Source organism: Arvicanthis niloticus, chromosome 6 (genome assembly GCF_011762505.2).
Source record: "Arvicanthis niloticus isolate mArvNil1 chromosome 6, mArvNil1.pat.X, whole genome shotgun sequence".
NCBI lineage: Eukaryota > Metazoa > Chordata > Mammalia > Rodentia > Muridae > Arvicanthis > Arvicanthis niloticus.
In genome coordinates, this window is record NC_047663.1 from 28026396 (window position 1) to 28053606 (window position 27211).

General features: G+C 49.1%; 1 protein-coding gene across 1 annotated transcript in view; it reads left to right on the plus strand.

Moving 5' to 3' along the window:
- The first annotated feature begins 16 nt into the window (after nt 1-16).
- Abcc3 (ATP binding cassette subfamily C member 3) overlaps nt 17-27211 on the plus strand; it is a 50831-nt gene continuing 23636 nt past the window's right edge. Inside the window, exons 1-13 of the mRNA XM_034505317.2 lie at nt 17-173; nt 16892-17068; nt 17402-17527; nt 17735-17872; nt 18561-18686; nt 18903-18964; nt 19621-19752; nt 20828-21016; nt 23867-24044; nt 24142-24303; nt 24841-24933; nt 26648-26851; nt 26959-27105. Coding sequence (XP_034361208.1) covers nt 129-173; nt 16892-17068; nt 17402-17527; nt 17735-17872; nt 18561-18686; nt 18903-18964; nt 19621-19752; nt 20828-21016; nt 23867-24044; nt 24142-24303; nt 24841-24933; nt 26648-26851; nt 26959-27105 — 1779 coding nt within the window. The 5' untranslated portion in view covers nt 17-128. The remainder of the gene's footprint in view (nt 174-16891; nt 17069-17401; nt 17528-17734; nt 17873-18560; nt 18687-18902; nt 18965-19620; nt 19753-20827; nt 21017-23866; nt 24045-24141; nt 24304-24840; nt 24934-26647; nt 26852-26958; nt 27106-27211) is intronic.

Below are 27211 nucleotides of genomic sequence, written 5' to 3' on the forward strand. Positions count from 1 at the left end.
ACCCAGAGAGCCTGAGGGCGGGGCGGGGAGGAGTGTCGATGGAGCTGGGAGTCAGAGGCGGTTCCGGGGCAGAGCTGCTGGGGCTAAGCTGAACTGAGATCCCAAGTCCTACCGTGCACCAGAGCCACATGGAGCGCCTGTGCGGCTCCGGGGAGCTGGGCTCCAAGTTCTGGGTAAGAAGCGTCTCTTAGGATTCGTGCTACGGAGGAAGTAGGTGTCAACCGTGGGAAGTCTGGTCTCCTGCCCCAGCACAACCTTCGGGGGAGGCAGGGGAGTGCGGAAGCAGCAGCTGATGCCCTGGAAAGGCGGATGTGCATAGTTAGACCTAGGAGGGTCTAGGCTCCAAAGAGGGAAGAGTGGGCACAGAAGGGGTACTGCCGTGCCTTGCCCTACCACGTGGAGGAGTTGGGCAGAAAGGAGGCTTCTGAAATCTGTAGTTGCAGGGCGCAAGAATAGGGAAGCACAGGCACTTGCCTGTTGGTGTAAGTCTCTCTGGTTGATCCCAGGGTATAGAAGGAACACTGCATTTTGCCTGCATCCCTAATGAATGAAACCCTCCAGCACCCGACCTATGGCTTGGTTGTTCACCCAGTCTTCCTTCCCTATACCCTAGGGCATCCAGAACCCTGCTCAGTCAGGACTTGGTACAGCAAGACCTTCCAAGCCCTGTTTTGGGAGGCTGCTGTTTCTGTGAACAAGATCCACCTGCAGGTCTGTGAAGAGGTGCTATCTACACCCAGGACATAAGAGAGAGAGAGGAGGGACTGAGGTCTCCTAGCCCAAACCTTTCCATTGTTAGATAGAGGGGAAAGGGGTTCAAGCACCCAATTCCATGAAACCAGATGAAAATAAAGTAAATTAAAGCAGGCCTTTTCTACTGGGGTTATAACTCAGGGGTGTGGTGCTTGCCTGGCACGCAGGAAACTCTGGGCTCAAAACTCAGTACCGTATGGGTACAGTAACAGTGCACACATGCACAAAAGGTAACTTTCTGTGACTGCCATCAAATCAGTCATCTTAAGTGTCTGTGTGCGGCCTCAGCACTTGCTCCTCTACCAGGCAAGGCAACTGAGGATATAATCTCAGCTTCACATGCAGACTGCGTAGGGGGCTACTCTCTGATTACCCAGGGGCTGCCCACCCTAGGCTGGTTTCAAATCTAGACTCAGAATCCTGGTCTGTATTTCTTCCATTGTATTTGTGTATGTGCATCTGGTGTGTGCAGATATGTGTGTGTGTGTGTGTGTGTGTAGGGGTAGAGGTGAGTTCTTTTGCACAGATGTGTGCTATGTGCCTGTGTGTGAACAGATATGCATGTAAAAGTCAAGAGCCATCCTCTAGTGTTGTCATTTAAGGTATCTCAGACTGGACTGAGCACAAAGTATAATGTCACTTGGGAGAAGTGAAAGGTCCTAAGTCCTCCTTCTTCCCTCCCTCTCTCCCCTCCAATGTCAAGAAGCAGGATGTGTCTCCAACAGCCTGTCATCCAGTAGTCATTTGGGAGCTGGAAGTAGAACCAGAAATTCAAGGTTATCTTTGGCTATGGGATGGGACGAGTGCCAAGGCCAGCCAGAAACACATGAGGCTTTATCTCTAAACAAAAAAACACTAAAAAGTGCCTCTGGAGACCACCCCTTTTCTTTGGGTCACTAACTGGTTCTAACTCAAACCATGAGGAGTGCCCCTATCAACTAGACTGAACGGCCACTCTTCTCTGAGGTCCAGAGGGATACACTGTCTTATAGGCCCACTTCCTTTCTCTGTTCCCTTGGACTTGCCCAGTATGATTACGGCATGGTAATGATCACAATGACTAGGCAAAAAAAAAGTTGACAGTCAGGAGAGAGGGTGTGCCAAGCTTCCTGGTCCCTAGGCGGCAATGAAGCCGTGAGTAATTAGAACTTCCCAAGGAATTGTCCCCCAAAGGCTGGAGATAGAAACCTCAGGATTCCCTCCTGTCCCAAGCTCAGAGATATGTGACACAGGGGCTTAGTTAACCCAACCTTTCAAGGTAGAAACTTGGAGAGAAATGGACACCTGACTGGTATAGCCATGGCAAGATCACCATATTTTTCCAGAGTGCTGGGCTAAGAGGCAAGATGCCTGTGTCATAGTGCCAACCTTCCCACTGCCTGGCTGCACCTTTGAGCCTCAGGCACCCTGGCCCTGGAACATAATACTGTGCATGAGGCCCTGTGGGTTGACCTCATCTCTAATGTGACCCACTTGATGGGGGTGGGGCGGTCTCTCTGCTTAAATGTCTACGATGACAGGCAACTGACTGCTCCTCTGCCCACCCCAGACTGAAAACATCCTCCATCTTCTAGGTGATCTTGGCCTCTGAAGACCATTCCTGGCTGCACTTGTCAGTGGCTTCATGTTGGGTTATGGGAAAGCAGGAAGCTTCTCATAGTTCAGCCCTGGGGGGTGTTGCAGAGCCAAGATGTGGAAGGGTCTCTGGCCTGGAGGCTGGACCCTAAGCTATAGCTCAGTTACTCAAAAGGCTGACTTTCTGGGCTACTCCTTTTTTTTTTTTTTTTTTTTTTTTTTAATGCTACTTTGCATCTCATTTGTATCATATGTAATTCAGCTCTACCCTTGAACCTTAGGAGCTACGGTGAGAAGTAAATGGGAGGAGCCAGGGAAGCCCCACCCCCACCCTCCCCCAACAGAGAAGAAACGAGACTGGGCCACTTGTTTACCTAGACTCTTCCTAGCTTCTGATGACCTGCCTTTCTCTGCCTGGGAGATGAAAATGTGAGCCACCTGCTGCTTACCTTGCAAGGTTTTTATGGAGATCAAATGAAATAGAGAATGTGAAATTAAGTTGAGAAACAAGAAGCTCTGTGGGCAGGCCTGCATAATCCTAATGACTGGTGGGAAGACAGAGAGGAATGAGGTCAGAATGTGTGCTAAAGCCATGGTCCTGTGAAAAAGGGACTGACAGACTGCTGGGACAGAGGCTCCAGGTTCAGCTGTTTTTTTGGAGAGCAGGAAACTCATGCCTGCTACAGGTTCAGCTCCATTCCCCCTAAGGGTAGGAATCTGGGGACCTGTGATCTTCTAGACACACCCACACCTGTATGTTCACACAAACTACATGCTAGGTGCCATGACGTGTCTCCTTCAGTCTCCTATTATCAACATCTCAGAGTCTACCTTAAATTTGTGTGGAAATAAGTTCCAAAAGAAGGCCAGAGGAAGCTGGGCAGTGGTGGCCCACGCCTTTAATCCCAACACTTGGGAGGCAGAGGCAGGCTGGTTTTTTAGTTCAAGGCCAGCCTGGTCTACAAAGTGAGTTCCAGGACAGCCAGGGCTACACAGAGAAACCCTGTCTTGATAGCATACGCTTATACCATACTTGGGAAGTAGAGGCAGGAGAATCAGGACAGCAGTAAATTTGAGGTCAGCCTGGGTTATATGAGATCCCATCTCAAAAACAAAGCCTGGAGGTGATAGCACACACCTTTAATCCTAGCACTCTGGAGGCAGAGGCAGATGGATCTCTGTGAGTTCAAGGCCAGCCTGATCTACAGAGAGTTCCAGGACAGCCAGAGTTACACAGAGAAACCCTGTCTGGGAAAAAGCAAAAACAAAACAAGAAAACACATTAAAAAAAAAAAATGGAGAGAGAGTTCAGACACAAGAGACCAAGGGCAGAGGAGGTTAGGGTTTATCTCTGTTTTGATTTGATGCCCCATGCCCCAGCGGATCACTGTTTGTTTTGAGCCAGGTTACACAGACCTCACTGGGGTGAAGGGAACGCATAGAGAGGCCTGGACTGTTTGTTCTCAAAACGTTTAGTCTGTTTGCATAAATAATCTTGATTCAAGGACCTCAGAAAGCAGGGCTGCAGCTGCCTGGTGATGACTCTGGGAGGATGAGCTTGTGGTCCAGGGCCTAAATAAGGTACTCTAAACCTTTTTTTTTTTTTTTTTTTTTAAAGTTTTATTTACTTTATGTGTGTGAGTACACTGTCGCTGTCTTTAGACACACCAGAAGAGAGCATCGAATCCCATTACAGATGGTTGTGAGCCACCATGTGGTTGCTGGGAATTGAACTCAGGACTTCTAGAAGAATAGTCAATGTTCTTAACCTCTGAGCCATCTCTCCAGCCCAAGGTGCTCTAAACCTTAAGGCTGTAGGTATTATAGATTCCAAGGCTTATGCTTGAATTGTTACCCAACACAATAGGCAACCATCAAGAGGCACAAGTAATGGAACAAGGTTCAAGTTACAATGTATTTGGGTTCCCACATGAAGACAATAAGGAAGCATACAAGGAAGCTGGGATCAGAATGGCTGCTGAGTGGACAGATGGGTTGAAGATGCCCACTTGTAAGCCTGCTAGATACCATCTCCTTCCAGGGACCTAATCTTCTTAGGGACCTTTCCCTAATGAAAATCCTTTTTCATTAAAGCTGGAGATATCAAACCTCAGGCTTATTCACTTTGGTCTCTGAGTTCTTGGCTTCTGGGTGGGAGATTTGGTCCCTTGTGGTCCTGGACTGTCTCCTCCTGTTCCCTGGGCCTGAGCTAAAGGGAGAAACTTAGGAAAGGAAGTGAGCCAGGGATGTAATCCGGGAGAGGAAGCTTTGCGAAACCAACTGGCTTCCATCCGAACCCTACTCCACCAAATGGTTTTGTAGCCACACCTGTAATCCCAGTGTTCAGAAAGTTGAAGCAGAAAAATTGCCGTGATCTGAGGCTATCCTTGGCCATAGATAGTAAGATCTTGTTTCAAAACCAAGAGCCAAAGATGCACCTCAGTTGGAGGAATGCATGCATAAAACTGGTGTTTGATTACAAACACCGCACCTATAAATCCTGGCACTTGGCTTTCGGAGGCAGGAGGATCAGGAATTCAAGGTCTTTCTCAGGTACATATTTACTTTGAGGTCAACCTGGTCTATGTAAAACCCACCTAACAAACCAAACAGGGGCCAGAGAGATGCCCCAGTGATTACAAATCCTTCTTCCAAAGGACTGGAATTCAATTTCCAGAACCCACACCAGGTGCTTCATGACCACCTGTAACTCCAGCCCTAGGGAATCCAACTTCCGGCCTTCTTGGGCACCTGCAGTCTCATGCACAGATGGATGCTCAGACACGCCTCTACATAATTAAAAATTACAGCAATAAGGCCAGGCGATAGTGGCACATGCCTTTAATACCAGCACCTGGGAAGCAGAGGTAGGCCAATCTCTGAGGCCAGCCTGGTCTACAGAGTGAGTTCCAGAATGGCCAGAGCTACACAGAAAAAAAAACTTGTCTGGGGGAAAAAAAAAAGTATGAAAACAAATCTTAAAACAGTAGCAAACCAAAGGGCTCTGGAGTACAAACGGCCTAATTTGGAGGCAAAAGCTGAGAGTCTGCGCCTTTGCCCCCTCTCACTCCCCCGCATAGGTTACCTTGGGGTCAGGACACCCTGCTGTGCTCTCCTCCTGCCCACCTGGAACTATTTTTTTTTTCTGCAGTTGTTGCAGGGAGCTGTGGTGTGGGACAGGGTGTGGGTGGGAATGGGGTCTCAAGCCTAGATTAAATTTCTCTTCCAAACCAGACATTCCAGTTTCTAATCCAGTTTGCTCTCAGAACTCAGCTGGTCCATTGCCTGATATTGGCAATCCCTACGCCTCAGGTGCATGAACGAAGGAACGAAGGAACGGCAAGAGGAAGAGCGGGCAGCGTGGGTCAAGGATTTCTGGTGATTTGAGTGCCGGGCTGATGCTAGTGGATGTCACAGTGGCGCTGACAGGACACTAGGGAGGCAGAATCGAACCCAAGGGCGGGGCCTAGGACTGGGATTACATTGCTGGAGCTCAAGTCCCACGTTAACCGTGGGTCCCGGAAGCCCTGGCACACAGCAGCACTCAATGACCGAAGTCCTTCTGGGATGCCAGGTTTTTTACAAGAGTGAGAGTTGTGTTCGACCTTCAAGCTATAGGCTGGCCCAGAATAACCCTCTGTGGCCTCTAGGGCTTCCTGTTATTGTCTTAGTAGCTCATCGTGGGTGGAGGGGAATCAGAAGGTGCCTGCTTCCCTTCCCTCCAGTTTCAGCTGACATACGTGATCTTGCCAATCGGTCCCTTCACAGTAACCTCAGGAGCTGTCTAGCACAGATGCCCCTCCCCAAGCCCCCCACCATACGGGATTGAGGAAGTAATGAATCTTCTTTAGACAGAGCTTGTCAGCAGCCTGAGGCCTGGGAGATTGCTGGCAGAAGTGGGACAGAGAACACTGAAGTCCTCACACCCCTCCCCCTGCCACTGGTTTGAGTCTACAGGGATCTCAGCCTCGGTGCCCATTAAGGGGCATCTGCCCTGTGGTCCATTCTGGGTGCCGGACCTTCCGCCTTATCAGCTCCATCCAGCTGTTTAATCGAGGTATTAAGGAAGCTTCTGTTGCTGTGGAAACCAAGTGGATGGCGGCAGGCGGGGCTGTGGGCCTGGGCTGACTCCCAGCTGGTGCTCTTCAGACCAGGAAAGGAAGAGGAATCTTAAGGAACCACCCTCCACCCTGCCTGAGGGAATCCAGGAAATGACCACAACTGATTCTGCCCTCTCTGTCATTTATACTTTAGTACCTTAGGCTTGAGGCTGCTTTGGTTGTCAGGATGGTGCCTTAGTGCCAGAGAAACAGCATGATGTTGTCTTGGTGTTCAGCCACAGAAGCTGGGGCCTAGGAGAGCACATTAGTTCATTCACTCGTGTGTTTTGTTCAGTCAGTGTATAGAGAGTATGTGCCTTCTGGGCTAAGTGCCCAGAAGCAATGGGCAGGCAGGTAGGAAAGTGAAGCTGAGCTCTGGAAGGTCTGCCTGGGTGCATTTCCTTGAGAGAGGGACCACCTCATTTGGCTGAGGTGGGCAGGCTGCAAACTCTAGGCAGCGAGGAGCACCGAGGTCAACAAAAGCCGTCCTTTAGCAAACCCGTCCTCGGGGAACACCTACTGTAGTAGGAGAAATTAGAAAAGCCATAACTGAAACACAACTCATTTATGTCAAATGAGAGAAGGCTGTAAGGGCTGTGGAGAAAATAAAATGGGTAAGGGACGGCTGCAGGGTTAGGACAAGGCCTGGGTGGGTCACAGTTCTAATTAGGAAGTCAAGATGAGCGTTGATGAGACAATATAATCCGAGCTAAACCTGCATCCGGGCAACGGGGGTTCAGAGAGAAGAAGGAACAGCTGAAGGTGACGAGGTCCCAGGCCAGGGTCCTAAGGCAGCCTGAGGCTGGAAGATCACACAGGTCAGGAAGCTGCCAATGGTGAGGGTTGTGTAGCATTTCCTGCTCTTTCCTTAACGCTGGAAAGGCAGAGCGGTGCAATGGGCGTGTGGTTTGGCTCAGCTTCCAATAGGTTCTTCTCGCTGTTCTAGGAGAGAGAATGTAGGGACAAGTGGCTGAGCCAAAAGCAGAAAACCAGAGGGAGGGCCCTGGAAATAATCCAGTTGGGAGAGCAGGGAGTAAAGAAGAGGCTGGATTCAAGAGAGATCAGGGGAAGCAGATGAGGTTCCCTGTCTGTGAATAAGGTTGATCAAATATAGCATCACCACAGAGTTCTGCTTAACCTTCGTGTGTGCGTGAGAGGGGCTGTTTTTGTTTGAGACAGGATCTTGTTCTGTAGCCTAGGAGAGGGTTGTTACGGAGCTAGGGTAGTGTAGGTTATATATCGTACTACACCTGAATTGCCACCTGATCTTTTTTGGACAGAGTGGACAGGGTTTACTGATGGATAGTATTCAGGAAGTGAGTAGAGGAGAGATCAGGAGGGATGGAGGGAGGGAGGAAGCCATTGCCAGTCACCAAGGTAGGCAGGCGGCAGAAGAAGAGGTACCCCAGTTCCAGACCTGTGGTGTTTGATATGTCCCATAGATGGTCTAGCGATAGCTCTGGGGGATAATTTGGGATGCAGGAATGAACAGGTACCTGCTGTCTCCAAGGAGATTATATCCAATCAGAGCACATCTCCCACAAGGATAGTCACCCAGATAGGACCTTCATGAGCTCAGAGCAACCATCCAACCCTCAATCCCCAAGGTTACTTGGTTGTGTCTACAACGTCAGTGTTTACATTACAAAACACGTCCCCAACAGCTCGATGTCCTATCACTCACTTTCCGACGTGTGACCAGGTAACAGCTAGGCATTTTCCCATTCATTACCCCTTCAGGTAAGGTGGCTGTGGGTCTGCCATTATTTGCATCCAAAGTTCAGAGGGTTGCAGGAACCAGCCACCACTTCATGACTCAAAAGTGGCAGAACTGAGATTAGTGGTATATACCTGTAAGGATGACACTTGGGAGGTGAAGGTATCAGGATGAAGAGTTCAAAGCCAGCCTGGGCTACATAGTGAGTGCAAGGCTAGCCTGCCTTACACAAGAACTTGGCCTCAGATCAAGAGACAAACTGATAGAGCTATACTATATTGACAACACAAGGTTGGTTCCTCTGGTGGCCTTAAAGTCAGTGATGGGTCCTAGCTACTATGGACATGTACGTAGGTTCTCTCACCCCATGCTCCTTTATCACTTGTGTAACAGCTTCTGGTCTGCTCCAGGGCACCTAGCCCTGTGCTGGGAGTTGAATGGAGGGGGATACAACATCAAGAGAGAACAAGAGGAGGGCCTGGGGTACCCCACTAAACGTCTGCAAGGCTCAGGGGGAAAGTGTTTCTGATACATGTGCCCAGTGAAAATGGATTGGAAAAAAATCACATGGCATCTCCAAAGCCAGGTTTTTGTCCTGGCTTCGAAGTGTCAACTGTCCCTGAAGCTGTGGCCAAAGCTGGTGGTGGTCACTTTTCCTCTATAAACTGAACCCAACAACACCTCTATTTTATATCTCAGGAGTTTGTTTTGAGTTAGCCCCCTGGATCTTAGCTTTATGAGGACAGCAACACCATGCTGGAAAAGCTTTGTGTCACCTTGTTCCTCTCACCTAGCTGGTCTCTGAAGCTACACATGATTTAGCAAAGTCAGAACATCAGTGTGGTGTAATCCAGGTACTGAAACAGTAGGGGCAGGATGGCCCAAAATTCAAGGCCAACTTAGCGAGCCTCAAGATAAACAATAAATCAAAGATGAAGATATAGCCCAGTGGTAGATAGAGTGCTTGCCTTGCCTGGGTGAGATCCCAGGCTCCAGATCCTTTGCCACCGAAATGGGGAAGACTCACTCAACATATAGGACATATAGGACATATAGGACATTTTTCTTTCTTTTCTTCTCTTCTCTTCTCTTCTCTTCTCTTTTCTCTTTTCTCTTTTCTCTTTTCTTGTGTGTGTGTGTGTGTGTGTGTACAGGCCATGGTACCTGTGTGGAAGTCAGAGGACTTGGTTCCCTTTTCCCACCATGTGTATGTTTGGGAATTGAACTTAGGTTGTCAGGCTTGGTAGCATGTGCTGTTACCTGCTGAGCCATCTCCCCAACCCTCAATACGCAGTCTTGAAAGCTTTGTATATACTGAACTGAAAGAAGGTCCTCATTTTCATATCTGTATGTTACAACTGTAGCAGGGAGAACATTTGCTTTCTTGCTTTCTTGTAGCTATGGAGATTGTGTGTGTGTGTGTGTGTGTGTGTGTGTGTGTGTGTGTGTGTGTATACCATGGAGCATATGTGGAGATATGAGGACAACCTGGTGTGTTGGTCTTCATCTCCCATCTTTTATTTGTTTGTTTGTTTGCTTGTTTGTTTGTGAGACAGGATTTCTCTGTATAACTAGAACTCACTCTGTAAACCAGGCTGGCCTTGAACTCAGAAATCCGCCTGTCTCTGCCTCCCAAGTGCTGGGACTAAAGGCGTGCACCACCACTGCCCGGCCTTCATCTTCCATCTTGTTAGAGACAATGTCTTTTGTTTGCAGCAGTATATGTCAGGCTTAGCTGGCTCACATGTTTTGGGGGATTCTCTGCTTCCACCTCCCATCTGGCCATAGAAGCACCAAGATTACAGATGTGGCTTCTATGCCTCGATTTACCTGGATTCTAGAATTTGAGCTCTGGTCCTCATACCTATGTGGCAAGTGCTGTAACAACTAAGCCATCTCCCTAGTCCCCAATAAGTATCTTTCAAAAACTCATAACTTGACTTGGAGTCAGGGTCCTTGGTTTAGCATGCTCGGCTCAATCCCTAGGACCAGAATCAAAGACAAAAGTCACAGCTTAAATACCTAGAGGCTTAGTATAAAATATGTGATCCAGAGATCTGCTTGTCTCAGTGAGGAGCTACCTGGAGACAGATGGGATGTGTTCTCAGTGGAAAGTTCACATCATGGAACACACAGAATTAAAGGTGGACCCCTCCAGAATAGTATACCGCCACACTTTGTTGACTGAAAAACCCAGACAGATACTGTACAGTTTCATTTATGGCAAGCTCCAATCCGGGCTTGGATCGCCCATTGAGTGAAAATCTATCGCATGAGAGATTAGGGTGGGGTCTCTGTGGTGGACAGTGGTGAGGAGGGCCCAGGGCATCCCCTGCCACTGGTGCTTTATCTCTTGATGTGAATGCTGTTTATACAGATAAATACAGGTGTGTAGGGGTGGGGGATTGTGGAGGTTTCTATTTCAGGGATATGTGTGTTTTTCTATAATTATGTCACACTTGAATTTTTTAAAAAAAATGTTTTTAAAATAGTTTTTGGCAGGAATGGTGGTACACACTCATAATCCCAGTATTTGGGAGGTGGAGACAGAATGATCAGGAATGTAAAGCCAGCCTGGGTTATTAGAGACCCTACCTCAAAAGGAAAATAATTCAAGAAAGTGGTGGGTGGGAGAGGTGGAGAGGAAAAGACAAAGCCCAGGCTAGACAGTCTGCCTTCCCTTCCTCTTCAGTCATCTCCCTGTTCAGGAAGACGAGTGTTAGATCTGGCTCGTGATTGACAAGGCAGAAGCTCAGCGAAGTGTGTGGGGTTTTGGCATATATAGTCTGAGTGAAGACGTGAAATGGGCCAGACTTGGTGTTACATGTGTGTGATCCCAGCTCATGGGAGGCTGAAACCAGGAGGATCATGAGTTTGAGGCCACCCTGAACTACATAGCAAAATCTTGTCTCAAAAGAATCCTGTATCTTGAACTATAGCTCAGTGGTAGAGCATCTGCCTGGCATGTGCAAGCCCCTGGGGTTGATTTCCTAATAAGGGAGAAAGGAAAGAAGGACAGGAGAGAGGGAGGAAGGGAAATATAAAGGATAAATGGGTACCAGCTACGTCCTGTATAGGGATTTGGATGTGACATGCATGTGCCACAGTTCCCCAACATGAACACACACGGCTTGAGGGAGGAGCCTCTAAGCTGAATGTCCTGGCCAGGCTGCTGTGTCTGCAGCACTGGACTTTCTCCAAAACATCCTCCAAGGCAGGAAAGCGGCTCTAAGAAGTGTCACTCACAACAAGCGATGATTCTAGATGCTCAGGGAAGAAAGAGGCTGCTCCCAAGCCTGCCCGGCACTGCTCAGCGGAGGTGCTGGGATTTGCAGAGTTGAAACAAAGAGAGACCAGGCACAGCCAAGGTGCCCAAGTGGGAACCTCAGAGGAGACTCAAAGTGGAGAGAGTGAAGGGACTAGGAGGGAAGAAGGTGGGAGGAGAATCCTGCAGGACCTGCCCACAGGGTGGGTTGGGCTCTATAAACAGCAGGAGCCACTGCAGCTTCGCTGGCTCGTGACAGGGGACAAAGCTGTATTTCAGGAAAAAGCAGCAGTGCCCAGGGCATTGGAGGCAAAGGGCTACCTAGAGCTGATTATGGGAAAGACAGGCTACAGAAAAGGAAGCTGGGTGTAATAGCCTTCCCTAGAAACACAGATAGAGAACCCAGGCTCCTAGAAAGTTCCTTAGATCAGTCAAGGCCAGCTGAGGTTTTACATGCTATAGGAAGACACTTTAACTTTGTCTTCCAGGTAATGGGGAGACAGCCACTGAAGGTTTAGAAGGAATGTATCATACTCTCTTCTTTGTTAATGCTTTCATGCGTGCGTGCGTGCGTGCGTGCGTGCGTGCATGCGTGTGTGTGTGTGTGTGTGTGTGTGTGTGTGTGTGTTTGGAGTCTGGTGAGGGCTAGTGTTAAGCAGGGGGAGTCATGACAGGCCTCGTTGAAAAGGAAAGACTTAAGCATGTAAGGAAGAACACTCTGGAAAAAAGAGGATGGTATGTGCCAAGACGCTGAGGCAGGAATCTCTTAGCATGTGCTCAGGAACAGCAAAAAGGTCAGTGGCTGCCATGAGGCAGGAGAAACGGCACTAGAAGTCAGGTCAGAGGGATGGGACATGGGACAGGCTACAGTGTAGAATGGAGGTATCTAGTTAAGAACCGATTATAGCATTGGCAATTAAGGAACAATGGGCTAGAGAGATGGGCCCAAAAGTCATTGATATCTACATGACCTGGAACTATGAGACCAAAGAGATCAGCAGTGGGTGAGCCCAGGTAGAGAAGAGAAAGGACTGAGCCTGGGCACTCTCACATCAAGAGAAGGGGCCAGCTAAGAGACCATGAAACATGGCTGTGAAGAAAGAGGAGGGCCAGCAGCATCCACATCCTTGAGGTGCCAAAAGAAAAGAGAGCAGAGGCCCTTGGCAGGCTCTGAGAGGCAGAGCTGGTGTGTTGGTTGGGGTGGGGGGTTGGGGGGGAGGGTGGAAAGTGGGAGGGACCATGTGGGAGTGGCTGGTGGGTAAGTGGGAGGGACCAGGTGGGAGTGGCTGGTGGGTAAGTGGGAGGGGACAAGGTGGGAGTGGCTGGTGGGTAAGTGGGCGGGACCAGGTGGGAGTGGCTGGTGTGGTGGCTGGTGGGTAAGTGGGAGGACCAGGTGGGAGTGGCCAACTTGGAGGTATTATCATTCCAGCTTCAACCGTGAAGAAGCCGAGGCCCTCAGCTCACAGGGCTTAAAAGAGGTGAAAGCCAGAGTCAGATAGATACCTGCCTATTCACTTTCTCCTCCCAGCAAGGGTCCAGTTGAGGTGCTTTTTGGGGAAGTAGAAGCGTGGTGGTGGCTTTGACAGAGACAGGAAGCACCAGTGGGGTTTGCTGTTCCTTTCAGAAAATAAGTTTATCTTAAAAGGTGTTGACTATGAGGTAGCTGAGGACAGATGAGGATGTCATGTGAGAGTCAATGGGGAAGAGGCCACATAGGCCCTAGGACAGTGAGTTCTCAGCCTGTGAGTTGCAATGTCTCAAATGATCCTTTCACTAGACCCTGCATGTCAGATATTTACATTACGATTCATAAGAGTAGCAAAACTGAAGTTATAAAGTAGCAACAAAAATAATTTTATAGTTGGGGGGTCACCACGGCATGAGGAACTGTATTGAAGGGTCGCAGTATTAGGAAGGTTGAGAACCACTGGCCTAGGAGACTGGAGCTAGTGACTTGGTTTTGAGGCTCCTCAGTGCAGTCTGTAAACAATGATGCCCAATGACCCAAGGGCCGAGGTTGTGCACATAAAGTTCGCCAGAACAAAGAGAAAAAAACGCCAGTAAAAAGTGCTTTCCAGGAATTGAGGAGACCAGGAAAGAGCCATTTCCAAGAGGTGAGAATACTGAAGCATGAGAATGGCTGAAGCCATTTTCCCTGCAGAGTCTGAGAAAGTTCAGGGACTGGGTGGTTGCAGGCGGATGGGGGAGGGGATGGGCTGGAGGAGAGGATGTAAGGGAAACTTAGATACCCAGGTTGCTTCTCCATCTCCTTTCAAAAACAGGCCAGTGCCAGCCATCCCTATAGAGACCCTCCCCTTCCTCCTCTTTTTCTTCCTCCTCCTCCTTCTCTTCCTTGTCCCCTGTTCTTCTCCCCTTTCCCTTCTCTTCCTCCTTTTCTTCTTTTACATGTGTGTGTGCAGGTCCACATGCATGTATGTATGCATGCAAGCCAGAAGACAACCTACAATATCATTCAAGAGGTACCGTTCCAAAGGTGCCATGCCTTAGATACCTTCCATCTTTCTTGGAATAGGGTCTCTTAGTGGCCTAAAGCTCACCAAGTAAGCCTTTCTTCACCTTCCAGCCCTGCCATTTTAAGCGGAGGCCAGAGTACCTGGTTTAAAAAAGAAAAACAAAAAACAACTGAGCTTCCCCAGACCCATCAATCTCCACCCCAAAACCCTAGGGCACTCCTTAGCGCTTTCTTGTCTCATTTGAGAGTACTGAAGCAGCCAAGCCCCTGGAGCCACACACATTTGCGAGAATCTTCCAATTCCAGTAACAGAAAACTAATCTGCTCCCGGAAAAGCAGATTTTATATGCATGTTTAACTCGGATAAAAATGAAATGGTAGTTAGAAGGTGGGCGGAATTTCCTCAGGCAACAGTTGTCTCTAGGTGGATGGGATGGAGGCGGGTTTCTCATTGTTTGTTTGTATTTGGGGGGCCTTTTGTAAATGACATCCACTACTTTGTGAGAAGGAGCGATGAGTACATTAGCTACCTTGGAGGAAGCAATCTGAACGCAAAGCGTTAGTGCATGGATTTATTACCTCATCCAGCCTCAAAAGGTATGGAAGTATAGGTGCAGTCCAAGGAAGAGCTGTAACACCAGGGTGACCAACCACCCCGAGTGGCCTGCAGTACCTACTCAGGGCACTTCCTAGGTGAACAGGGACAGTTGCTTACCCTTCACTTTGTAAACTGCAGTGCCCTGCTAATACCTTTGCTCCTATGTGTAGTGGAAAAATGTTAATACACCAGGGCCCTGGGTGGGTGCATGCGTGGCTCTAGATTTACAAATGAAACACACACACACACACACACACACACAAACACACACACGCACACACACGCACACAACCTTTATATTTTGATATGCCTTGACTAGCTCATGGCTGTGAGCTTCCAAACGTTCCCCATGGCTAGCACACACTCCCCCATAGTATTCCTGAGTTAACACTTGCTAAATCTCTTATTTTATCTTTGTTGTCTTGTTTCCTTCTGGGGAGCCCTCCCATGGGGCCACTTTCCCTTTGCACCTACATTGCTGAATGACTTCTCTTCTGTAGCTCTTAAATCTCTCTGCTTCTGCGTCATGGCAATTCTGCCTCTTCTCCCTCGTTTCTTGCCTGGGAAGCCTAAAAATCCTTCCTCTTTTAACCTGCCCAGCCATTGGCCATTGTTTAGACAAGTGTTCCCTCCTTGACCATTGGCTTTTTATTGATTAATCAAAAACCAGGGACCCTCCGAGTCTGAACATGTAGATTGCCATATGATTTTGAGAACTGAATTAAGACAAAGTATTAGAACCAATTCCCAACACCTATGAATCTCACATCACTCTATAAGGTAGGTAGAGGCAGAAGATGGCCACTCCATCTTTTTTTCTATAATATGTGTGTGTGTGTGTGTGTATATATATATATACACATATATATATGTGTGTGTATGTATATATATATGTATATATGTGTGTATATATGTGTATATGTGTGTATGTATACATGTATACATATATATATATGTATACATACACACAGACACCTATATATATATATATATATATATGCTAAGGCTGAGAAGTGAAGAAAGGCTTACTTGGTGAGCTTTAGGCCACTAGGAGATCCTATCTCAAAAAAGGTGGATATTATCTTAGGAACTGTTTTGAGGAATGACATTAGATTGTCTTCTGGCTCGTATGTATGTACATACATGTAGACCTTCACACACATGAACATGGGCATTTGCATGTACACACACTTTTACATGTGTAGAAGGAGAAAGATAAAAGAAAGAAGAGGAAGAAGAAGAGAGGAGGAGGTAGAGGGTCTCTGTAGGGGTGGCTGGCACTGTCCTGGCTTTGAAATGAGATGGAGAAATATACACACACATATATTTATATAATGTATATTGCACATACATTATATTATACACGTTATTGTGTGTGCATTCGGAGATCCAGGGTTGATCGCTATGTACATTTATTGTTTTAATTTATTTTGAGGGGTATGTGCAAGTGTCACAGTGCATTTTGTGGAGGTCAGAGGACAGCTTGCAGGAAGGAAGTTGGTTCTCCCCTTCCCATGTAGATCTGGGAATGGAACTCAGTTTGTCAGTCTGGATGGGTGGCTCATGCCTTTGCTGAGCCATCTTGCTGATCCTCCACCTTTATCTTTTGAGACAGAATCTCTCAGTAAACTTAAGCATCATCGATTCCAGCAGACTGGCTGGCCAAAGAGCCTAGGGAACCACCTGTCTCCCCCTTCTCAGCCCTTGTCCCCCCCACCTTCATGCCTGCCACCCCAGTACTGAGGTTACACGTGTGGACCAGCATGCCGGGTTGATTTAAAAAGAGAAGAAACTAAACAAACTTGGGTTCTGGGGATCCGAACTCAGGTCCCTATGCGTATACAACAAAACCATCCACCTAGTCTTAGCCACCCCATCTTAAAGCACCTAAGGACCCAGGAAGCTCTCTCCCTGCCTGGGAGAGGTCTAGAGAGAAAGAGGTTTTGCTTTGTTTTGATTTTGGGGAAAAATGGGAAACAAAGATTGGGAATATTGGAGAGCATGGCTGGCCTTGGAAGGGTGAAATTCAAAGAGCCGTAAGTGACCTTGTGAGATAATGGAAATACCATGTCTTTATTGTGGCAATGGCTTTGAGGGTTATGCAACTGTCAAACTCATTAAACTGTACACTTTACATGGGTGCAGTTTTTATACTGCACTTGAATTACCCCTCAGTTAGAGACAATATAAGGAAATGAGGCAGCCTCAGGCTCCCTAAGAGTTCACCCCAGGCTATCCCTGCTCACCTATTCACAGGCATGCTCACTCTCTTGCCCTCACCTATCCTCCACCCCATGCCCACATCACCCTGGGTGGATGGAGTGGCTGCCTAGTCCAGCCATCTCCCTGAAGGCTAGCTATGCCTGCACAAGCTTATCACAATGCCAAACTGTTGTGTTTCTGCCCCCAGGACTCCAACCTGTCTATATATACCAACACTCCGGACCTCACACCCTGTTTCCAGAACTCCTTGTTGGCCTGGGTGCCCTGCATCTATCTGTGGGCTGCCTTGCCCTTCTACCTGTTCTACCTGAGGCACCATCATCTTGGCTACATAGTCCTCTCATGCTTATCCAGGCTCAAGACGGTCAGTGGCCCGGGGTTGTCCTCTGAGTGGGGTGATCTAAAGGATTCTGCTTCTAATGAACTCCTTGCCCCAACTGGCAGCTAAATCAGTGTTTCTAGCCTGTCCCTGCCCCATAGTTCTGAGTTATAGAAGCCTATCAACTGGGTCTACAGGCCTTCCCTGTATTGAAAGTTGTAGAATGTTCAACAACAGAATTTACCATCTCCCTAAAAACTTCTGAGTGGGCCCAGACAGGTCTGGTAGCTTACACTGGCTACATGAAAAAAGATCTCTCCCCAGCAGGGACTAGTACTGCCATTAAAATGGAGACTCCAACCTGTACACTCTCCACAGGCCCTCGGTGTTCTGCTGTGGTGTGTCTCATGGGTGGACCTGTTCTACTCCTTCCATGGCCTGATCCACGGCTCATCCCCTGCTCCTGTCTTCTTTGTCACACCCTTGGTGGTGGGGATCACCATGGTTAGTGTGGGCACCAGGATGTTGTGGGGTGGGGTCTCTGGCGGGCTGTGGGGTGTCCTATGACCATGGGCTCTGAAGAAGAGGGTGGACACATGACAGTTGTCAGAGGGTGAAATGACTCCAAAAACATCTGGGCACACAAGAAGAGGTTAGAGCAGGCTTAGATGTGTGTGCTTTAGCCAAGTGTTCCCTACCCTTCCTGCATAGCTGCTGGCCACATTGCTAATCCAGTATGAGCGGCTTCGGGGGGTGCAGTCTTCAGGAGTACTCATCGTATTCTGGCTCCTGTGCGTGATCTGTGCCATCATCCCCTTCCGTTCCAAGATCCTCTCAGTTATGGCCGAGGTAAGAAGTCCAGCCCTTTCCAGTCTAGCCCTGTTCAGGGGCATGGCTTCAAACTCAAGGTTACTGCTGATTCCAGGCTTTCTCAATTCCGGTTTCAGGGTTTCCTCTGTTCAGCATCTTTTATGCTGTTCCTCTACCTGCTACATCTCTGCCTGGTGGCAGGAAGCGGGAGATCTGAGCAATGCGAATAGAAATAGGTCAAAGATCCAACCATGGGGTTAGATGCTCCTGGGGGTGCTGGGGTGGGGGAAGGGGAAGACAATTCTGTAACTGCCACCCCCAAGTTCAATAACTGAGGGAAGGCAGGGCCATCCACCTGGTGTGGGCACCAGTGTCTGTCATGAACACATGTGCAGATGTGTGTGAAGACCCACTCATTCGTCCTGTTTCTTCCCGCCTGCTTCAGTCTGGCCTTGCTCTTTGGTGGGTGGGATGGAACACAGAGATGATGGCCCCCCATCTCCCTCTCTGGGGAGGACACAGGCAAGGAGCCAGCTGCTGAATTTCATGTCAGCACAATGCCTAGTCCAAGGCAAGTCCTCTCCATGTCACTGCCCCCAGCACCACACACTTTCTCTCAACCACTGGGCCTCCTCGGGGTGCTCCAGGTGAGCCTGATTCCCCAGGGTGCTGAGCTGCATGCCAGCCTTCCCAAAAGCTTCTGAGGTCCCTCTCCACTCTCCTCCAGGGTAAAATCTCGGATCCATTCCGATTCACCACTTTCTATGTCTACTTCGCCCTGGTGCTCTGTGCCTTCATCCTGTCCTGCTTCAAAGAGAAGCCGCCTCTGTTCTCCCCGGAGAATCTTGACACTGTAAGTTTGCCTCAGTAGGGTGCAGGGGCTTCAGCAGTTTGTGTCTCAGCCCAAATGGTACCAGCAGCCCCATTCCTCCAGTCTCACCCAAAGCAGGGACTGCCACCACCACAGCTTGTGAACAGGCTGAGCACACGAAGGAACAGTGGGCCCCCTGCCTCTAGGTGTTAAGATGTGTGGGACACTTCCATCTCCTTGTTTCCTTCTCTCTCCTAGAATCCTTGCCCAGAGACCACCGCTGGCTTCTTCTCCCGCTTGTCTTTCTGGTGGTTCACAAAGTGAGTTGGCTCTTGCTCTAGCTTAGACCTGAGGAGTGGGATAGGAAGTCCTGGAACCCCAGGAATTGGCCTGACTTGTCCCTTCCCCCATACTACCACCCCAGTAACTAGGTGGGAAGGTCAGGGTGAGCAAAAGTGACTGTTTGGGCTAAGAGTTGAGTCCAGAGGCTGAGCCTGACCCAGTCTTGGTCCCAGGCTACAGGCCATCCTTGCATCTGGCAGGCCACAGGGACAGATGCAGAAGGCTGGAAGGAGACCATAATTAGCTCTAAGCTTTTTCATTTGGGATAAGCTTCAAGCTTGTCATCTCCTTGGCTGCTCCTCAGAGTGGCTTGAGCAGGATAATTGTGTCTGTGACCTGGGTGACAACTCATTAACCACATACACCTGAGGCTGGCCTGAATCCCTCCTGCCTTATGCACACCCAGGCCTAGTCAGTGTGGGTTTTATTGCCAGGGACCCTTAGACAAATAGAGCATCTGGGGATATATAAGAGAGAAGCAGAGAGAGGTACAAATCAAGAGGGACCCTTCTTGCCATGGGAATGACTTTAGTCCTGCAGTTAAGGAGGACCTCACCTAACCTGAGGCCCTAGAACTATCAGCCCCTGCTCTGGGCTTCTGACCCTGTGTGGGGATTCCGCCTCCCTCCTCCAGGCTTGCCATCCTTGGCTACCGACGTCCCCTGGAGGACCGTGACCTCTGGTCTCTGTCTGAGGAGGACTGCTCTCATAAGATAGTTCAACGGCTGCTGGAAGCATGGCAAAAACAGCAGAACCAAGCATCAGGGTGAGTTCTCCCTGTGCCTTCAGGTCCTTACCCAACTTCTCAGTCCCCAGGCACCTGTAGTATTGCTCAAAGACTCGGATGCACAGGCAGGAGTGGGAAGAACAGCAAAGTAGGGGATGTCTCAGCAGCCTTAGGATGCTGCAGGTGGGAGCAAAGCCTGGGTGGGGACCTGTCCTCCCTGGGTTGCCTAAGGACCAGGGGATACTGATACTTGTGTCCCACTCAATGTATAGTAGGCACAGCTCTAGCGTATAGAGTGCCTCATTCACTTTCTCAGCAGCCCAACAAATATTCTATTTGTTCCTTGACCCAGAGAGGGGGCAATGAAGCTTAGAGGTTTAATGACACAGCCAAGGTCTCCTGACAGAGCAATACTCCACACCCAGCTGGCCCTGAGGCCTAATCAGATCTCTGTTCTACTGTGCCTGATCTGAATATGAAATTGCAGAGGTTTTCCGTGGGAGGGCAGGACCAGCCCTCTCAATTCTGTCTCTCTTGCCTGGAGGCAGGCCAGAATGAGAGCCTTTGAGCTGGCAGCCTCCCATCCAGGACCCACAACCAAGCCCTTTTCCCTCTCGCCCACAGCCTGGAGTTTAGAAGTCAATGCTTGGTCATCCCAGGGCCACTGGAATGCCAGCCGTTAGTAGAAAAGGGACAGGGCTTAGATACCAGTGTTGTAGCTTCCCTACCTTGGGGCCTCTGGAGAGGCCAATAGACCCCCCAGCTGCCAGCTCTACCCTGTCTCTGTTCCCTGATACCATGTCTACATGCTACCCTGACCTCCCCTGTCTCAGTATCCCTACTAAAATCAGCTCTGGGAGGCAGGAAGAGACCACAGAGCTAGGTACTTAGTTCTCTCTTCAGTAAGCACCTGGAGACTGTCATCTGGGGGATGATGTTGTCTGTCTCCCTTCCAGTTCTGAAAGCCAAGAAAAGCTGCCACTGCTGTCCCAGCCCCTCCCCCACTCCCACCTCTGCTGCCTCCTCCTCTCCATCCCCCTCCTACCTACCCATCCTAGATTGGCCCTTGGTCTCCTGGAGCCAGGTACCATTCCTACCCATTATTCCCAAACAGGCCCCAGACTACAGCAGTTGAGCCAAAGATCCCAGGTGAGGATGAGGTCCTACTGAAACACCGACCCAAGTCTAAGAAGCCTTCCTTTCTGATGGCTTTGGTGAGAACCTTCACCTCCAGCTTGCTCATGGGTGTCTGCTTCAATCTGATCCAGGACCTGCTCTCCTTCATCAACCCACAGCTGCTCAGGTCTGACCACACTCCCTCTTGCTGCAGCCCTCTCTTGAGGGAGGAGGGATGGGTGACTGCCCTAGACTAGGAACTGAAGAGGCTTTGTCTGCTCTCTGGCTTTGTCTGCTCTCTTGGCCAGGGGCATTGCCTCTGTATCTCAATTTCCCATTCCCATTTTATGTGTTTGTCAGTAATAAGTGCCCCCCTTAACCTTGTTCAGGAGTCCCCTAGGGAAGTACCCATATTTCCTCTTTTTACAAATTCGAAAGCAGACACACACTCAGGTGAAGCACACAGCTGGTAAGACAAGGCAAATGTGAGTTCAGGGCTCTGAAGTCCAACTACAGAACTCTTTCCACTTCTGGCAGCCTCTGCTATCTGTCACGGGAGAGGTTTGGACTGGAGGGAGCACTCGGATGACAGGGTGAGACCCAGCTCTAAGCCCTGCATCCGTTCCCTCCTGCTTTGTACATATCCATCAATACAAACGTTCACAGAGCGCCTCGAGCAGCCTCCACTAGACGTGAGGATAAATTAGAGTCTTAGGGTCTTGTGGGAGAAACCAAAGGTAATTCAGGAAGAATACAGTGAGTCACAGGAATGCCGGGAAGGCCAGGAAGTCAGCCTGCCACGTCTGAGAACCTGTGCCCGGCTCAAGAGGTTATCTCTGAAGAACTGAGTGAATGAGGAAGGAGGGGAAGTGCAACCAGCTGAGTCACCTAGGGCTGAGACAGCATGACTCCCGAGCTGCAGCTTGGGACTGCTTGAGAAAGCTACCCAAGGGTGAGGTAAAGATGTGGAAAGGGAAAGCCAGGAGGAGGCACCTTGTTTACATTTCAAAGGCTGGCCCTGCAGCATAGGTGGGGCAAAGTGGCAAGGCTAGGCTAGGCTAGCCAGTCAGAGGATTGCACAAGCCAGGAGTAGGGCAAGCAAGGATTCGGGAGCTACTCTGTCAAGGGCAGCTTATGCCTCTGAGGGACTATGAACCTTTCCCTGATTGATGAGTTCAGAGGGAGAAAAGGGGCAGGCACAGGGCTAAGTGCTAGCTAGGTGGGCCCTCTGAGAGGAGATGCCTTTCAGGAGTCCCTGGAGGAGGTCCGGGTGTCTGGGGGCTCAGCTCTCCTAGACAGTCTGTGAGAAGACAGGCCTGAGGACCTCAGCAGAGCCTTAGCAGTCCTAACAGATAGCACTGATTAGATTAAAGGTCCAGAGCTGGGGACACAAGTTGAACCCAAGAGAGTGCTTCTGGAGGAAAGAGTGGCTTCCAGAAAATTAACCAGCTAACTTTATCCTGGGAAGGCAGCAATAAGTTGGTTAGCAGCTTTGTAAAGCCTGGGACCTGGGACAGAGGGGGAAGGCCTCAGAGCAGCAGAGCGTGTCTGCAATGTAACCAAAGTCTCAAAATGCCCTTTACGGTTTACTAACAAGTTTTCATCATGTGGGCAACCTGAAATCATAGAAATTATTCCTTCATGTCTGCCCTACTGTTCAAAATCAAGATGTGTAGACTGGATTGGTGATGGATTTTGTTTGTTTGATTGATTGATTAATTGGTTGGTTGCTTTGGTTTGGTTTGACATGATCTCACTGGTCTGGAACTCTCTGTCAGACCAAGCTGGCCTCAAACACACACGCAGTCTTCCCGCCTCTGCCTCCTGAGTGCTGGGATTGAAAGTATGCACCAACACACCTGGATCAGTATTTTTGTTTGTTTTGAAACTGAGTCTTGCTCTGGCGCCCAGGCTAGCCTTGACTGACAGTCCTGCTTCCTTCTGTCTTCTCAGTGCTGGGATCCAGACATTTGTTTCCATGTTCTGATGCAGACTTGGTTTTTGCCAAAGACTCTGACTGAGAGAGTCTTTCCTGATCGTGTCTTTTAGCTTTAGTGGTTGTCATCAGTCCCTGGTGTTCCTAACATGAAAATTCATTAATTCATTAATCAGATCTATGCCTTCACCACACACCTCCTCTGTGTGTGTATCTGTGTGCCTGTATGTGTGTGTCTGTGTGAGTGTGTGTCTGTCCATGTGCAAATTTCCTTCTCTTCTGATAAAGACAACAGTACTTGAATTACTTCCCCATTACCTCATCTTAACCAATAATAGCTACAAAGATTCCATGTCCACATGCGGTCACATTTGTAGGTGCCAGAGGGTCAAGACACAAATTAGTCCCCAGGAGAACGGCAGGCTTGATTCTGATGGTGGTTGGAAAGCTCCATGAGGACAAGAGGAAGCCTGTGCTATAACTTGATGAGTCTTGCTCGTGTACCTAGGTGAAGGCACCGAAGAGGTGACGATATTGAATGTCGTGCAACAATGGGAATCCAGTCTTCTTGTTGGATCTTCCCCTACAGGAAGATTGGATCCTGGGCTCAGGGAGACAAGATAGGACTTGAAAAATCAGAAGAACAACTCCTTTTACAAGACGGGAGTGAAGGATGAGCTTGAAGAAGCTTGGGAGATTTTGGGAACAGCAGGGAATTCTCAATGGGCAGTTAAGTGGAAAGATAGGGGCAGCTGTTAGGAGTGGGGGCAAGCCAGGAAGTAGGAGGAGAAAGATGAAGGCAGCCATAGGAGAGGTGGACAAGAGCCCCAGCAAAGACAGCAGATAGCACTGAGGGGGTCACGTGTTGGAAGGATTTGTGCAATGAAAAGTTCCTGTGGCCCTGTGGTGGGTTCTAGAAACTCAAGCAGCCCTGGAGAATGAGTAAGAAGATCTAGCCAGTGACAGTGTGCCTCTTCTGCCTGCCATGTCACTCAAGGAGGTGAAGACAAGCAGGCAAGGCTGATGATAAGAGCTATTGCATGAGAGACAGGCTGAGAAGAGCAAACCAGCCTCATACCTGTTCCCCCCCTCCCCCCGCAGCATACTCATCAGATTTATTTCTGACCCCACGGCCCCCACCTGGTGGGGTTTCTTGCTGGCCGGGCTGATGTTCGTGAGCTCCACCATGCAGACGTTGATCTTACACCAATATTACCACTGCATCTTTGTGATGGCCTTGAGGCTACGGACTGCTATCATAGGTGTCGTCTACAGGAAGGTCAGCCAGAGTGGGACACATACTGGGAGAGGTCATTTCTGGGCTGCTTGGGAGAAGCTCCTGAGCTTGGTCCATCCCCCCAACTCTTCATCTACAGGCTCTGGTCATCACCAACTCAGTCAAACGTAAGTCCACTGTGGGAGAAATGGTCAACCTCATGTCAGTGGATGCCCAGCGCTTCATGGATGTCTACCCCTTCATCAACCTGCTGTGGTCTGCACCTTTGCAGGTCATTCTGGCAATATACTTCCTTTGGCAGGTAAGTCCTGAATCTTGAGTTCTGCCCCTTCCCCTGACCACATCTATCTATGCTTCTAGATGAACTGTGTCATGCCCATAAGACCATCCCTAGGTAGGAGAACTTGGTCACTCACTCTTCCTATTCTAGGCTGAGATTTAGTCCTCAAAAGCCAGGGGCAGGGGGTACATGGAGACACACATTTTGCTACTAACACCTCTGCCCTTTGAATTTTTATTTCAAGATGGGGGGTTGTGTCTCGCTAAGTTGCTTGGGCTGATCTCAAAATCACTGTGTAGCCCAGGCAGACCTCAAACAATCTAAGTAATAGAATCCCAGACCTATGCCAGCACAACCAGTTTGGAAATCTCTCTCCATGGGTCCCACTGACCATCTGTGATCATCATCTGATAGGTGGCTGCTTCTATTGATGTGGCTGCGGCTTTCTGTCTCCTTACCTGACTGATGTCTTTTGTCTCCTACCCATCATACTTCACATCAGCCAGTCTCTGCTGAGCGCTGTCTTACCTGACCCTCCACTTGTCTGTGCCTCCTCAGATCCTGGGTCCATCAGTCCTGGCTGGAGTGGCTGTGATAGTCTTGCTGATACCACTCAATGGAGCTGTGTCCATGAAGATGAAGACCTACCAGGTAGGTGAGGTTAAAGGCACCTGCTTTAGATGGGAATACCAGCTGTGGGTGACGGAGCCAAGAACCAGTGTTTACCTTCTATCTCCCTATCTCCCGGCTTCTCCACTCCCTCTACTGAATGTGGACAGCCACAGCCCCTTGTACAAACATTACCTCCTCAATCTTTATAGTTTGTAGTGACAATCCGATTTCACAGCTGTGAGACCAAGGCCCAGAGTAATTGAGGCAGTCCAGAGACAGGTAGAGCATAGAGCAGGGACTCAAATGTGTTCTCACTTTATGGTGACAAGAGTTAATCTGACAATAAATTACCCACCTGCAAATGATTACTGGAGCTTCAGCAGCTCTCTCTACACACAAGAATAGATGACAAATGACAAATGACCTGAGACGGCTGTCTTAGTCATTGTCCTGTTGCTGGGAAGAGACACCATGACCAAGTCAACTCTTAGAAAAGAAAGCATTTAACTAGGGGCTTGATGTAGTCCATTATCATCATGGTAGAAAGCATGGCAGTAGGCTTGGCAGACATGGTGTTAGAAAAGTAGTTGAGGGCTATATCCTCATCCAGAGGGGGAGAGAGAGAGATCCTGGGCTTGGTATGGGCTTTTGAAACCTCAAAGCCCACCCCAAGGGACATACTTCCTCCAACAAGGCTATGCCTCCTAATCCTTCTAATCCTTTCAAATAGTGCTACTCTCTGGTGACTAACCATTCATTCTCTATGAAGAGAGGGGACTATTATCCTTCAAACCACCATGATCACCCTCTGGGCTCCCTTGGTCCTTACATGTCTCCATTTCTAATCCTCATGGGATGACCACATTCTAGATGTGTGTACATCTGGGTCACTACATAGACTATTCTCTCTTCCCAGTATATTTCTCACTTTCCTTGCCTCTTTAACTCCTCCCCTTCCTTTATCCCTCAGCATAAGCATCACGTCCTTCAGAGAACCGCCTTGATTGCCGCAAGGTCATTCCCCTGCCCTCATCTGTTTATCCCCTACCTGCATTCTGTTCCTTCTGTTTGGATCACACACAATGATTTCCAATTGAGTATCTATTCTGGTAAATATTTGTTGAGCAACATGCAATAGCTACAATAGATGAGATGGTATAGGAAGTGTGAGCCCAGTTTGTTTTGAGATGGGGTTTCTACTTATAGTCCTGGCACTCACTCTGTTGACCAGGCTAGCCTTAAGCTTACAGAGATCTGCCTGTCTCTGCCATAAGACTGTCAACTGTATGATGGCCAGGGTCTCCTCTGAATTGCTCCTCGTGATATCCTGCATCTGGCACATGGCTTGGCCCATAGCCACTGAGCAAACAAGAGCTGAGTTGATAAATCACTGTGGTTATGTTAGGCCTTAGATTAGGATTTGTGCGAATTAGAAAAACAATCCCTGCCCATGGGAGGATCATAGTCTGACTGGAGGCATTGTGTGAATAGGTAGGGACGGGGAATGAAAGTCAAGGGCAAAGAATGCTGCCTGGTAAGGTTAGTGGTGGTGTCATTGAACATGGAGCTGCCCTTCTGTGTCAGGGCACACAGGCTGTGCAGGGATGGGGGGTTGGGCATTTGAGGTGGGGTGGGGAGGCATGTTGGGAAACATGTAATAGCTAAAATAGATGGTATGGTACAGGAGGTGTGAGCCCAGTGGGTAGGAGGTGTGGGGAGGGGAAAGGGTGAACCACTGTTCCTCTCCTCACAGGTACAGCAAATGAAGTTCAAGGACTCCCGCATCAAGCTGATGAACGAGATCCTGAATGGCATCAAAGTGCTGAAGCTGTATGCTTGGGAGCCCAGCTTCTTGGAGCAGGTAGAAGGTATCAGGCAGAGTGAACTCCAGCTGCTGCGGAAGGGTGCTTACCTGCAGGCTATCTCCACCTTCATCTGGGTCTGCACCCCGTTTCTGGTGAGGCTCTCCACTGGAATGGGGGACATCTGGCAGTTGGTAGGCCATCCCAGGTCTTGGGGTTCCGAGGGGAACTCCAACAGGACACTCATTCCCATCTTAACCAGGTGACCCTGATCACCCTCGGAGTGTACATGTGGGTGGATGAGAACAATGTGCTGGATGCCGAGAAGGCCTTTGTGTCCCTGTCTTTGTTCAACATCATAAAGATCCCCCTCAACATGCTGCCTCAGTTAATCAGTGGCCTGACCCAGGTAACACAAGGCAAGCGGGGTGTCTGTTGGACTTAGGATATGTGGGGAAATCAAGCAAGATTCACCTAGGATCAATGGATAATCAAGTGGGGGAGGGCATCAGGGA